Below are 15,000 nucleotides of genomic sequence, written 5' to 3'. Positions count from 1 at the left end.
TGAATGAAACCACTTAAATACGTGCATTTGTGAATGTTTTGGCATCTTTAGGTCAAAAACAAGCCACTCATGGACCTGTTGAGGGGTAAAGTGCGTCTCGCTCAGCCATATGCTGGTGTTTTCTTGAAGAAGGATGACAAGTAAGTGATTATGCAAGAGTTGAACACCAAGATAATTAGTTTGACAGACTGTATTGCGGTTCAGGTTGATTCTGGTGTGTGTGTTTGTCAGTAACGAGTCGGATGTGGTGGAGAGTCTGGATGCGGTTTATCACACCGGGACGTTTGTGCAGATCCACGAGATGCAGGACCTCGGAGACAAACTTCGGATGATTGTGATGGGACACAGAAGGTGATGCTCAAAATCTGTCACGTTACCTTTAAAGAAGGGAGTCACTGTTTTTATTAGTTAAATTAACTCATTAGCTATATTATTTTATTGAATGACCCCCTGAGGAAGCTGAGACCTTTCAATAGATAATAATTGAAAGCAGTGGCGAAACTCAGCACTTGGTTGCTAGGGTGTTTTGAGTGGTTGCTAGGGTGTTGCTAAGGTGTTCTGGGTGGTTGCTAGGGTGTTATGAGTTGTTGCTAGGGTGTTCTGGGTGGTTTGGGTGTTGCTAGGTGGTTGCTAGGGTGTTTGGGGTGGTTGCTATGGTGTTGCTAGCTGTTTGCTAGGATATCCTGGGTGGTTGCTTGGCAGTTGCTATGGTAACCTGGGTGGTTGCTAGGGAGTTCTTGGTGGTTGCTAGGGTATTCTGGGCGGTTACCAGGATGTTCTGGGTGGTTACTAGCGTGTTGCTAGGTGGTTGGTGGTTGTCACAGATCGTTACTATGGAGTTTTATAGAGTTCTTAGCATGTTCTTAGCCTGATTTATCATTTAGCTAACTAATCACTATTAACATGTAGCTATTCACTGCTAGCATGTGTAGCATGCATGATGGAAGCCCTGTTTGCTAGTATGTGTCAAAATAGCAAAACACCCATGTTTCTATGACACTTCTATCCAAAGATATCCCCTTTGATCGGTTTAAATGGAAGTCTATGGGGTGGTTGCTAGGGTGCTGTAAGTGGTTGCTAGGGTGTGGCTTTGAAGATTATAGGTCATTATTTATTGGTTACTTGAAAAGATAAGTCATGAGTGTGAGATTCAAATTCACGAACATTCCGTCAATGTAAGTCTATGGGATTTTTTTTGCCCACTTTTTCGTCCGCTGTGCAAACATCGTAGGTCCGATGTTAGCATTATTTTACACATTCCTAGAATGTTTATCACATGATGTAGCATGTTGCTAGCATGCTGATAGTATGGTTTAGAATGTTGCGAACATGATTTAGCAAACGGTTAGCATATTGTTAACATGTTTTAAAACATAGCTAACATATTTTAGAACATTTTTAGCATGATTTAACATATTGCTAGCATATCACATTGTTGGCATGTTTTAGGATGTTAGCATGATTTAACATTTCTAGTGTGTTTATCACATTTTAACACGCTGCTAGCTCATTGCAAACATGTTTTAAAACATAGCTAGCATGTTTTAGCTTGTTAGCATGATTTAACATTGCTAGCATGTTTATCACGTTTTAACATGCTGCTAGCATGTTGCTAACATGTTTTAAAACATAACTAACATGTATTAATAGTTGTTTTAGCATGTTAGCATGATCTAATACATTTCTAGCATGTTTATCACGTTTTAGCATGCTGCTAGCATGTTGTTAACATGTTTTAAAACAAAGCTGACATGTATTAATAGTTATGTTTTAGCATGTTAGCATGATCTCACACATTGCTAGCATGTTTATCACATGTTTTAGCATGCTGCTAGCATGTTGCTAACATGTTTTAACACACTGCTATGTTTTAGCATGCAAGCATGATCTAACACATTGCTTGCATGTTTATCACATGATTTAGCACATTGCTAGCATGTTTTACCATGTTGTTAGCATGTCGTAGATTAGTTACTAGGCTTTGTTAGTGATAATAAGGTGAAATAGAATAACAGTATGTTGGCTGTCATAATTACGTAATAAATAAATAATAACTAAATTAAATAATATATAACAATAAACAATTTACACATTTATTTTGGGGAAAAATAAATGTTAATATATTTATTATTTTTATTTAATTTAACATGAATGGAAATTATATTTTTATATTTATTTAATTTACATTGTCATTTTTATAACAACTGCAGTTCCATCATGAACCTCTAGAGGGAAATTAAAAATGTAGTAATTTAAGTTAAATTAATAAATATATATATATATATATATATATATATAATTTTTATTTATTTTTTATTTATTTTTTATTTTTTGTAAATGTATGATATGTCACTAATTGAGAAGACGGCGTATTTCAGGAAAGTTCTCTGTCCTTTTTGTCCATTGTTTCCCAGAATCCGCATCAATAAGCAGCTGGACGTGGAGCCGGAGGAGCCGGAGTCGCTGGAGGTGGAAGGCGAGCAGCCGAAAGCTCTGCGGCGGAAGCAGAAACGATCGCGTCCTCATGGTGGAGGTGGACAACGTGGTCCATGAGGAGTTCCAGGTCACAGAAGAGGTCAAGGTCAGTGTCCGCTTAGTATCGTTATAGCTTTCATTAGTATATTTTATTATTATATTTTCTGTTTTCATTTCATTTGAAAGTTTTCATGGTTTTGTAGTGTGTTTTTGTCATTCTTATTAGGTTTTTAAATATGTCTATAGTTTTAATAGTTTTTATTTCGGTTTTAGTGTTAGTTATTTAGTACTTAACTATAAATGAAAATAAGAAGTGTTGCCTTTAGCAGCTACCTTAAGTTTAATTATATATATATATATATATATATATATATATATGTATACTTTTTTATTTTTATTTTTATTTAATTTCAGTCAAAAAAAAATTTTCTTTTAAATATAACTTTAAAATATAATTTTTAATTTCAGTTTTAGTTATTTTTGTGCTTCAAACTTTTACAAAAATGAGAAATTTAGCAAGTAGCTGAAGTTTAATTTTGAACTTTTGAAAGTTTAACTTTATTTCAGTTTTTCAGTGAACATTTATATTATTTTAAAATATGTCTATTGAAATGTTGCCTTTTACAAATTTATAGTTTTTAACATTTAATTTTTATTTCGGTCAACATTTTTATTTTAAAATGTCCATATAGCTTTTATTTTTTGTATTTCATTTTTTTTATTTTTCACATTTGTCTTTATTTTTTACTTTTACTTGAGTTATTTTAGTGCTTCAGCTTATACGAAACAAAAATAAAAAATGTTGCCTTTATCAACTAGCTGTTTAAGTTTTTATATATTTTACTTTATTTCAGTCAAAATTTTAAAATGGGTATAGTTTTTTCTGTTTAATTTTAACTATTATTTAAAATGTATACTAAATGGCCAATGCTTATTTTATTTTAAAATGTCAATATAGGATTTTAAAATTTTTATTTCAGTTTAATTTTTTAGTGCTTCAACTCAAACTAAACAAAAATCTTGCTTTTAGCATTTAGTTGAAGTTTATTTTATTTTATTTCAGTCAAAACTTATTTTAAAACATTAAAAATGGGAAATGTTAACTCATTTTTTTATTTTCACCTCTACAGAATTAACTCATACACTCTGTTGTTTCAAACCAGGCCCTGACTGCTGAGATCGTCAAGACTATCCGTGACATTATTGCTCTGAATCCACTGTACAGGTAATATAGATAAAGAAGGTGTTTAAAACTGCAAGCTAAGGCACTATTAGTGAACATGTTTGTCTGTCTGTTTGTTTGGTAGAGAGTCTGTGCTCCAGATGATGCAGGCGGGTCAGAGAGTGGTGGATAATCCCATTTACCTGAGCGACATGGGGGCGGCACTGACCGGCGCAGAATCACACGAGCTACAGGACGTCCTGGAGGAAACAAACGTACGTTTATGACCTCCAAACGGGTTTTTCTGAACGTTTATGAGTATCTAACATGGAAACTGTGTTTGCAGATTCCCAAGCGACTGTATAAGGCCCTTTCTCTGCTGAAGAAAGAATACGAGCTGAGTAAACTACAGCAGCGTCTCGGCAGGGAGGTGAGGGAACAAATGAGTACAGTTCTTGACATGCTGTTGCTTATTCGTTTGGGTTTCCTTTCATTTAACGCCCGCTCGTCTTGATACTCAGGTTGAAGAGAAGATCAAGCAGACGCACAGGAAGTACCTCCTCCAGGAGCAGCTGAAGATCATTAAGAAGGAGCTCGGCCTAGAGAAAGAGGACAAAGACGCCATTGAGGAGAAGTTCAGGGAGAGGCTGAAGGATCGGACCGTACCTCAACACATCATGGATGTAATTAACGAGGAGCTGAACAAACTGGGACTGTTAGATAACCACTCCTCAGAGTTCAAGTAAGAGTTTGTCATTGTTATAAACTAATTAACCTATCTATAATAGATGGGCACATTCCAGGATCTGGCGTTCGCTAGGCCTGGTGTCAATAAAAGCTTTTATTTCAGTAACGAGGATGTTTTCAGTTCTGAAACTTTTGAGGATATTCTTTTAGCACGATGATCTCTTATATATCAAAAGCTCAAGTAAAAGTTGATTTCTCAATTCATGAGCCCTTTAATGTCCATAAAAATGTTAAAGAAGCTGAAAACCCAGCTAAAACCAGCTTAAGATGGTTGTACATGGGTTCTAGCTGGTCATTATCTGATCCAAACTGATCTAAAAGGTTGATCTGTTGGACTACAAGCTTGTGGACCTGGTTTTGACCTGGTAGACCACCTTAGTCCAGCAACAAAGTTGATAAAACCTTGTTAAAATCAGCTTAAGATGGTTGTACATGGATTCTAGCTGGTCATTAGCTGCTCCGAACTGCTCTCGAAGGTTCATCCATTGGACTAACCGCTTGTGGACCTGGTAGACCACCTTAGAACCACATTAAGGTTAATACAACCAGCTTAGGATTGTTGTGCATGGATTCTAGCTGGTCTTTAGCTACTTCAAACTGCTCTAGAAGGTTCATCCATTGGACTAACCGCTTGTGGACCTGGTAGACCACCTTAGAACCACATAAAGGTTAATAAAACCAGCTTAAGATGGTTGTAAATGGATTCTAGCTGGTCTTTAGCTACTTCAAACTGCTCTAGAAGGTTCATCCATTGGACTAACCGCTTGTGGACCTGGTAGACCACCTTAGAACCACATAAAGGTTAATAAAACCAGCTTTAAGATGGTTGTACATGGATTCTAGCTGGTCATTAGTTGCTCCAAGCTACTCTAGATGGTTTATCAGTTGGACTACAAGCTGGTAGATCTGGTTTCAACTTGATAGACCACCTTAGACCAGCAACAAGGTTGACAAAACCCAGGTAAAACCAGGTTAAGATGGGTTGTACATGGATTCTAGCTGGTCTTAAGCTGCACTAGATGGCTGATCAGTTAGACTACAAGCTGGTTGACCTAGTTTTGACCTGATAGACCAGCAACAAACCAGCCGCCATGTTCCACAAACTTGACCTCTTTAAGGTGGTATTTTATTAGATCAAACTTTGATTCTTCTTTTTTCCCTCTCAAAATCCCCAGCGTTACCCGTAACTACTTAGACTGGCTGACCTCCATGCCATGGGGCACCAACAGCGAGGAAAACCTGGAGTTGGCTCAAGCCAGAGAGGTGTTGGAAGAGGACCACTATGGAATGGAGGACGTCAAGAAACGCATTCTGGTAAAACACAAGCATGAGCGCCTCAACCTTTATCCCCTGAGAATGGGAAAAATGTGCTTGCTTAATCCTCTTAACCCCAGTCATTGTTCATTCATGCAGGAGTTCATAGCCGTAAGCCAGCTAAGAGGCAGCACACAGGGAAAGATCTTGTGTTTCTATGGGCCTCCTGGAGTTGGAAAGACCAGTATCGCCCGCTCAATAGCCAGAGCCCTTAATCGCGAATACTTCCGCTTTAGCGTGGGAGGCATGACAGATGTGGCGGAAATTAAAGGCCACAGGTATGTGATAATGACCATTATGTACTTATTTTCAAACTTTGAAGTATTCAGTAATGTACATTTTTTGTTTGTACATTGCAGGAGAACATATGTTGGTGCAATGCCAGGAAAAATCATCCAATGCCTAAAGAAAACTAAGACTGAAAACCCATTGGTCCTTATTGACGAGGTACGACATACAAATCGAATCTTAACCCTACCCTATACTAAAATTTTGGTTCTTAATTATGTTGAAACGACTGATACTGTATTAATCTTGTTGTGCAGGTTGACAAAATAGGCCGAGGTTACCAGGGTGACCCATCTTCGGCGCTACTTGAGCTTTTAGATCCAGAACAGAACGCTAACTTTCTTGACCACTACCTGGATGTGCCCGTTGACCTGTCTAAGGTATAAACTAGCAAAAATCCACATTTGTTTGAAGGAGACTCTGGTTTCATTGTATCTTCATTGGTGTTTTCAGGTGCTTTTCATTTGTACAGCCAATGTTCTCGACACCATTCCCGAACCCTTAAGAGACCGAATGGAAATGATCAACATATCAGGTTACGTTGCTCAGGAGAAACTGGCCATTGCGGAGGTACGTTTACTTCGTGATCTCTTTACCTGAAACTCAACAGCATGTTTTTGGGTCAGGTTTAGAGTTTGGATCTGTTATAGTCGGTAAAACTCGAACCGGAAGGTTGCTGGTTCGAGACCGGTAGTTAGTGAGCCGTGAGCCTTGAGCAAGTCAATTAACTCGCTTAAGTTGCTTCAAGGCGATTGTCCATTTAAGTCGCTTCCAAAGTCTCACTGTTTCACTGCATGAATTGAAGTTGGCATCAGAGTTCGACTTGGTCCTTTTTGGCTCTGGGATAGTTGGTAAAGCTCAGAACTGGCAACCGGAAGGTTGCAGGTTCAAAACCGGTAATTAAAAAGCTGTGAGCCACAAATGACTGTGATTTAAACTAGTTTAGAGCCAGATGAAACAGCACTGACAAACAGGAGAAACACTGTGCGCAACGAGACAGTCAGAAGACTTTACATCTACAGATCGCCATCATTTACCATTAATTTACTGTGGTAACACTGACTGCACCATGGTATTGTGGCAGAAATGAGGGATATTCATATCGAATTTTATTATGTTATTATTGTAGACATGTATGTATTAAAGGAGTAATGGCATATAATTAATTTCAGCATTTTTTGTGATTTAAGCTATAGCATTTGTGCATTTATACTAAATGTATTGTTCTTACAAATACCTAGAAACCATACTTACACAGTTATATGTTTATCATGGTATTGAGGTGCTGTATGTGTGGTTTTAACTGTGGTTATCATGATCTAAATGTACGCTACTATGGAAGACCAATGGTTAATCTTAATAAAACTCAGTCAGAATAATGACATTTCACCATATAATAATTAGGTTGTAACCATTTTTACAGATACTATAGTTACTGTTTTTGATAATGAACATTAATTTACATCTGCATCATAACTCGAGCTACTGTCAAATGTGCATTTCTAAGAGACAAAACAATGTACTATTATTAATATTGCAGCCTGCACTGCAAACTGTGCTGAAGATACACGTCAGGAACACAAACCTGCTTCATGATTTGACACAATATCACTCATTAGAACATAAAGAAATTAACAAATTAATTTTTCTATATTGATTTCTTATTTTTGTTAAGGAAGAATGACTGGAAAAGTCTAAAGAATTGAAAAGTGTGAAGAGTTTGTCACATTCTGAGTCGTTTCAAACCACATTTAATGGTCTGCTTTCTACAACTTTCACTTAGGAGCAAAAATCTGCCTTTAAACTTGAAAGAAAGAAAGATTTGAAATTTATCGCGATATTTATATGAAAAAGTTTATCGTGATAATTTTTTTGGCCATATCGCCCAGCTCTACTTAAACCCCAAGTTGCTTCAGGGTGATTGTCCCTCTAACTGGAAGTCGCTTCCGATAGTCAGTTTTACTGGATGCAATGCTGTTGGTACAAGAGTTCGACTTTACTTAGTCCTTTATAACCACCACAGAGATACTTGGTACCCCAATTGCGAACTCTATGCGGTTTGGATAAGGAGAAGGCGAAAATCACCCCCGATGCTCTGAGTGTCCTCATCAGACAGTACTGCCGGGAGAGCGGCGTCAGGAACCTTCAGAAGCAAGTCGAGAAGGTACAACTAACTTCTTACTCGTCTTTATGAGTGTTCTGCAAGTGTAGCTAAGTTTGGTACCTTTGCAGGTGTTCCGGAAAGTAGCGTTCCGGATTGTCAACGGCAAGGAAACGGAGGTCAACGTCACTCCGGAGAACCTTCAGGATTACGTCGGGAAGCCCATCTTCACTGTGGACCGAATGTATGACGTCACACCGCCGGGAGTTGTCATGGGACTGGCATGGACGGCAATGGGTAAGGGTTCAACCAAGAGCATTCAAGCCAAAAATTGGTACACTAGTTTCCGGTGAACTTTCGTAACGCTTAGTGGCACCAGAATTGGTGGGAACACTCCTAAAGATGTTAAGTCCACAAAACCTCAAAGAAACGACTCTACTCTCCTCCACAGGTGGTTCAACGCTCTTCATCGAGACATCTCTGAGGCGACCGAGAGAACCGCAAGGGAAAGATGGTCCCAAAGAGGGATCGCTGGAGCTCACGGGGCAGCTAGGAGACGTGATGAAAGAAAGCGCCAAGATTGCGTTCACATTTGCCCGCTCGTTCCTCATGAAGGAACAACCTGACAACGATTTACTTGTGGGCTCCCACATACACCTCCATGTGCCTGAGGTGAAGATTGCAGTTGTCCAGAGTTGTCCAGTCCTGCTCATGGAGGGCCACCTTCTTGCAGAGTTTGGCTCAAACACACCTACCTAGAAGTTTCTACTAATCCTGAAGTCTTTAATAGCCTTGTTCATGTGTGTTTGAAGAAGGTGGGCCTCAAGGAGCACGATTGGACAACAACGATTGGAATAGAGAGTTCAAATAGGTGTTAAACAGCCATGTCTGAGATGAAGATTACACTTGTCCAGAGTTATCCAACTCTGCTCCTGGAGGGCCACTTTTCGGCAGAGTTTGGCTCCTAGTATACCTGGCAGACGCTTCTAGTATTCCTGAAGACTTGTTCAGGTGTGTTGAATTAGGAAAGTGGCCCTCCAGGAGTGCGGTTGGACAACCCTGCAGTATGAGGTTAAAGTAGATGTTAAAGGGATAGTTCACCCAAAAACGAAAATTACCCCATGATTTACTCACCCTCAAGCCATCCTAGGTGTATATGACTTTCTTCTTTCAATCGGAGTTATATTAAAAAGTGTCCTGGCTCTTCCGAGTGATATAATGGCAGTGAATGGGTGTTGAGATTTTGAAGCCCAAAAAAACTGCATCCATCCATCATAAAATGTGCCTCACATTGCTCCGGGGGGTTGATAAAGGCCTTCTGAAGTGAATCATTTGTGTAAGAAAAATATCCATATTTTAAACTTTATAAACCATAATCTCTAGTTTCTGCTAACCTGTCGTATAGGGTTATAACGATATTCAAACCAATCCGAAAAAAACCGCGATACACCACCCACGGTTCGTACTTTATTGGCCGGATTGCTTTGAATATCGTTACAACTCTATACGACAGAAGCTAGAGATTACGGTTTATAAAGTTATAAATATGGATATTTTTCTTACACAAATGCATCACTTCAGGAGGCCGTTATTCATGATCCGGAGCCGTGTGAGGCACTTTTTATGATGGATGGATGCACTTTTTTGGGCTTCAAAATCTCAACACCCATTCACTGCCATTATAAAGCTTGGAAGAGCCAGGACACTTTTTAATATAACTCTTGATTGTATTCGTCTGAAAGAATAAAATCATATACATCTAGGATGGCTTGACGGTGAGCAAATCATGGGGTAATTTTCATTTTTGGGTGAACTATCTCCTGCTCCTGAGAGTTTGGCAGAGTTTGGCTTCTACCTGCCTGGAAGTTTCTAGTAATCCTGAAGACGTTAATTGGCTTGTTCAGGTGTGTTAAAGGAAGGTGTCCCTCCAGGAGTGCAAGGTCGAAGCTTCAAGTAGGTGTTAAAAAGCAGTTTGTTTCTTGTAATAACTAAAGCTGGGAATCTGTTCAGGGTGCAACTCCCAAAGACGGGCCGAGTGCCGGATGCACTATTGTGACTGCTTTGCTGTCCTTGGCCACCAACACACCAGTGCGTCAGAACGTGGCCATGACGGGAGAAGTGTCCCTGACCGGGAAGATCCTGCCTGTTGGAGGAATCAAGGAAAAGACCATTGCTGTAAGCTAGCAGAGACGAAGACCACACTGTGTTTCCAAACAAACATTTTACTGCAGGTTTATACAATATTATTGTTTCAATATAATTTTGCCCCACAAAGTTTCAACTAGTTAGTATCTATTGAGTTTTTCTTTAAATCGATATGAATTAAATGTATATTTGTACAGTAAATAGTCTTAAGAATGTATGTGAATGACACAGTAATGCACAAAACACAAAAGCAGTGTTAAGTCGCTGGGGTATATTTGTAGCAATAGCCAAAAATACATTGTATGGGTCAAAATTATAAATTTTTCTTTTATGCCAAAAATCATTAGGATATTAAGTAAAGATCATGTTCCATGAAGATATTTAGTAAATTTCCTACCGTAAATATATCAAAACTTAATTTTTGATTAGTAATATGCATTGCTAAGAACTTAATTTGAACAACTTTAAAGATGATTTTCTCAATATTTAGATTTTTTTGCACCCTCAGATTCCAGATTTTCAAATTGTTGCATCTCAGCCAAATATTGTCCTATCATAACAAACCATACATCAATGGAAAGATTATTTATTCAGCTTTCAGATGATGTATGAATCTCAATTAAAAAAAAATTGACCCTTATTACTGGTTTTGTGCTCCAGGGTCACATATGCATGTTTCATATATATGCTAATATGTTTTAATTCTTCCGGTAGGCGAAGAGGTCTGGCGTAACCTGCATCATCATGCCTGCAGAAAACAGAAAGGACTTTTCAGACCTGGCAGAGTACATCACCGAAGGGCTGGAAGTGCATTTCGTGGAAAACTACAGCGAGATCTACAAAATCGTGTTCTCTGGACAATAATGCGGAGTGCGGTTTTATCTTTTGGTACGCTGCGATTCTGAATCCTCCGTCAGGAAATCACGAGCACACAGAACCAGGCTAATCAATCCTTTCTGTCGTTGGGAGCTTTTATCCCACATAAGTAGCACGTAAATGCTGCGCCATTCCCTCTTGATTTGTGGGACGTGAAAGTCCGAGCGATGTCGTCAAGATTCCTGAAACGTTTGAGACTCTGGGATCCTGAAAGCCTCTAGTGAAGATTTTATATTGGATGCAATTTCATCTTGAGTGTCATAGTTGTAAACAACTGCCTTAATTGTACTCTCTCAAATAATTTACATTATATATATATTATGGAACAGCTTGTGTGGATGTTCTCTCAGTAGAAAGCTACTTCATGGCTGTTTTTTTATCATTTTTTATGCTTTCTTTCATCGAGGCGTGGTTTAAGGGATTATCCCAGAGACATCCATGTGTCGGGATACGCTTAAACATGTAAAACATATCAGAGCTGGGTAGATTTACTTACAAATTGTAATCCATTACTGATTCCAAATTGCATGACAAAAAACGTAGTCAGTCACGTAATCCCTTACATTACACATTTTAGGTAATATAATCAGACTGCTTTTTGATTACTTTTATTATAGTTATCAAATCAGATATACGTTTCAAACATCAACTATAAGACAATAGTGCAAACATTTAATCTGAATTCAGTTTATTACTATTACTTAAGTTAGAAATATAGGTCTATATACACAATTCGACTATAGTGAAGTTCAGATGTATCAATGTCGTTATGCCAAATATGAAATGCACACATTTAACGTAGAATATGAAGTATTTTACATATTCTGCAAAAATCAGGTGACAGCTGATATAAATTCATGCATTTTCAATTTTACCTGTTACCTTATTTCCATGCCTAATTCTGTACATGCAACTATAACTTGTTTTATAACTATTTATATACATTTTCTGCATGCATAAAATAACCAGATCACCAACTACATATTATATATCCCACAATGCACTGCGCTTTACCTGAAACAAGTGCCATCAACTACAATTATCATCTTTGACTCATTTGATTGAAATGCATAAGGTTTCTACACACACAAAACTTCGATATGCGATAATGTTGAAAACAACCATTTCAAACATTACTTAATTCCAGTTTCATCAGTATTTGAAGGTTTGTTTAAACACTTCATGATCCATGGCTTTGACCGCAGCATTTTTGCAAGTATGAGTAACTCCAGTCCACCAGTGACTGACGCATTTCAGTGAAGCACAGGAGACAAAAGCTTGTTTTTACACATACAAATTTATTCGTCATAATACAGGCTACTCCTTCTTGGCAGCAGCTTTCCTCATCGCGGCCAGAATGTTGCTGAGCTCTTCCCTCTTTCTCTTGGCGCGCATGTGAGTTCCCACCTGCACGCGCACACACACACACACACACACACTACTATGAAGGTAGAATGACGTCAAAAAGATTTGCATACGCAGGGTAAGAGTTGTGGAAGTGTACATAAGACTGTAAGCGTAAATTAAATTTGCATGCGCAAGAGAAGCTTTGTAAAGGTGCAAATCGCGTTTCAAGCGCAAGAAAAAAATATTTGCAGCATTTTACTGTTACTCGTAAGTGTAATTCATGTATTGTGAAACTGCAGCTTCATGCTAACGCAAAATAAATATGATCTGCATGCTTCTGACTTCCATTTTTCCGCGCTTACACTTTTGGCACGTTTTTTTCGCCAAAAGACGGTCAAAAGCACTGCAAGCCTGTGAACAGTGAGTTCAAGCGAAAACAACAGTTTAAAGAACTGCAAAACGGATTGACTGCATAGAACCAGTCTACAGGCTTGCAGTGCTTTTGACCGTCTTTTGGCGAAAAAAACGTGCCAAAAGTGTAAGCGCGGAAAAATGGAAGTCAGAAGCATGCAGATCATATTTATTTTGCGTTAGCATGAAGCTGCAGTTTCACAATACATGAATTACACTTACGAGTAACAGTAAAATGCTGCAAATATTTTTTTCTTGCGCTTGAAACACGATTTACACCTTTACAAAGCTTCTCTTGCGCATGCAAATTTAATTTACGCTTACAGTCTTATCTACACTTCCACAACTCTTACCCTGCGTATGCAAATCTTTTTGACGTCATTCTACCTTCATACATTACACAATGAAAAAACAACAACCAGATCATGAGGATATTGTGCTGGTGCTACAACAGCAGCTTGATGTGTTAAATATAAATAAGTGGCTGCATCATGTAATCATAAGGTCAGATGCTGGATCATTCTAGTTATCCAAACTGGTTAATTGGAATAAAACTTCTACAACTGAAAATAAATAAATATATGTATATGTATGTATATATGTGTATGTATATATGTGTATGTATGTATATATATATATATATACACATACATATATATACATACATGCGCGCACACACACACACACACACACACACACACACACAAAAACTTCATTTCAGCTAAAACATCTTTTACATTTAGTTTAACTTACTAAAATAACAAAAACTGAAATAAAAAAAAATGAATAAACTATACGAACGCATTAAAAAACCCAATAAAAACTACACAAAATTACTAAAACTTAAAAATAAAATCTAATTCAAACTATAACAGCATCTCAAATCTAAAATAACACAACCTTTAGTATCTGAGAAGAACAAAATCTGAACTAAAGATTTCAGTTATTAAAAAAATTATATTTCTTAACTTATTTCTTATTTCTCGTTCCAACAATACCATCTTTTTTTTTCAGATTTTGTACAAATTGTTTAAAACATTTTAAAGTTGTTTCAAATGTTTTTATTCCAAGCATGATGTGCCTAACCAACTAACCAATATATAACAAAAAATTAAGAAGTCAATTTTTTGTGATCCTGCACAATTTGTGATATGACTAAAGCGTTCTGACTTTGCTTACACAAGGTATGATGGGAAGAAATTAGCTTTTTTTTTTTTTTAGGGACATTTCTTCCCACTTTATTACACTTGTGGTGTAACAAAATTGCTTATAAATGTCTTGTGCTATATTACTGGATTCAATCTTTTTGTTTGTGTTCTTCCAGTTAGGATGGGTTTTGTAGTTCTTTTTGGAGCTGCCTGAACGCAGGCCTCATTGATGAGCTCATGAGTGGGGGAAAAAAAAAAAGAAGCTTTATTTATGGATCATTTAGGAAGTACTCCCTCAAAAACTGAGGAGCATAAGCTCAGATCATTGAGGCTTATGATCAATCAGATCCTAAAAGAAACACAAAACCTGTGCTAATTGGAAGAAAACCAGTTGACCAAGTGATTTCTCAGAGGCGGGTCATCTTTGACTGGGAACACCAATGAGATAAACTTGAAAAATTCAACACATACCCTTTTCTTGATGAACTTGAGGGCACGTTTGTCCTTGGACACCTTCAGCAGCTCCATAGCGCGCCTCTCGTAGGGCGCGAAACCGCACACCTCGCGGATCATGTCGCGCACGAACTTGGTGTGTTTGGTCAGATGCTGAAACACAAGAACAAGGTCACGTTAAACGCGATTATACTGGTATAATATGGGCATATGGCAGTGCATGATGGGAGAAATCCCACGGTTTCTGCAGGTTTTATGACGGCAAACTTAAGACATAAGAGCAAACGGAAAGGAACACAATGTGTCAATATGCTCTTGTATTAGCAGGACTAGTTCACTTCCAGAATAAAAACGTCCTGGTAATTTACTCTCATCCATGTCATCCGAGATGTTCACGTCTTCAGTCACAAAGAAATGAAGGTTTTTGAGGAAAACATTCCAGGATTTTTCTCCGTATAATGGACTTCAATGGGGATCATTGGGTTGAAGGACCAAAGTGCATTTTTAATGCAGCTTCAAAGAGCTCTACAGGA

The 15,000-nt window shown here is 37.9% G+C and overlaps 2 protein-coding genes across 3 annotated transcripts in view; one reads left to right on the top strand and one right to left on the bottom strand.

Moving 5' to 3' along the window:
- The window catches only part of LOC107679084 (lon protease homolog, mitochondrial-like), a 13,518-nt gene extending 2,084 nt beyond the window's left edge, over positions 1–11,434 (top strand). The window contains 18 exon segments of the mRNA XM_016474535.1: positions 52–140; positions 232–351; positions 2,415–2,520; positions 2,522–2,581; positions 3,639–3,700; positions 3,783–3,912; positions 3,984–4,067; positions 4,159–4,379; positions 5,560–5,698; positions 5,798–5,976; positions 6,058–6,145; positions 6,244–6,366; positions 6,440–6,556; positions 8,010–8,150; positions 8,219–8,384; positions 8,539–8,759; positions 10,098–10,262; positions 10,947–11,434. Of these exon segments, the coding sequence (XP_016330021.1) occupies positions 52–140; positions 232–351; positions 2,415–2,520; positions 2,522–2,581; positions 3,639–3,700; positions 3,783–3,912; positions 3,984–4,067; positions 4,159–4,379; positions 5,560–5,698; positions 5,798–5,976; positions 6,058–6,145; positions 6,244–6,366; positions 6,440–6,556; positions 8,010–8,150; positions 8,219–8,384; positions 8,539–8,759; positions 10,098–10,262; positions 10,947–11,096 (2,361 nt within the window). The 3' untranslated portion in view covers positions 11,097–11,434.
- A 952-nt stretch (positions 11,435–12,386) lies between these two features.
- The window catches only part of LOC107679083 (60S ribosomal protein L36-like), an 8,658-nt gene continuing 6,044 nt past the window's right edge, over positions 12,387–15,000 (bottom strand). The window contains exons 3-4 of one of the 2 annotated variants that reach the window (XM_016474533.1): positions 14,486–14,620; positions 12,387–12,515 (exon numbers count right to left, since the gene is read on the bottom strand). In XM_016474533.1, coding sequence (XP_016330019.1) covers positions 12,426–12,515; positions 14,486–14,620 — 225 coding nt within the window. In that variant the 3' untranslated portion in view covers positions 12,387–12,425. The remainder of the gene's footprint in view (positions 12,516–14,485; positions 14,621–15,000) is intronic. The other variant, XM_016474534.1, reaches the window with a different exon arrangement.

Source organism: Sinocyclocheilus anshuiensis, unplaced genomic scaffold (assembly GCF_001515605.1).
Source record: "Sinocyclocheilus anshuiensis isolate Anshui unplaced genomic scaffold, SAMN03320099.WGS_v1.1 scaffold1580, whole genome shotgun sequence".
Taxonomy (NCBI): domain Eukaryota; kingdom Metazoa; phylum Chordata; class Actinopteri; order Cypriniformes; family Cyprinidae; genus Sinocyclocheilus; species Sinocyclocheilus anshuiensis.
The sequence above is the reverse complement of the archived record's forward strand: the minus strand, read 5'-3'. Positions and strand labels throughout refer to the sequence as shown.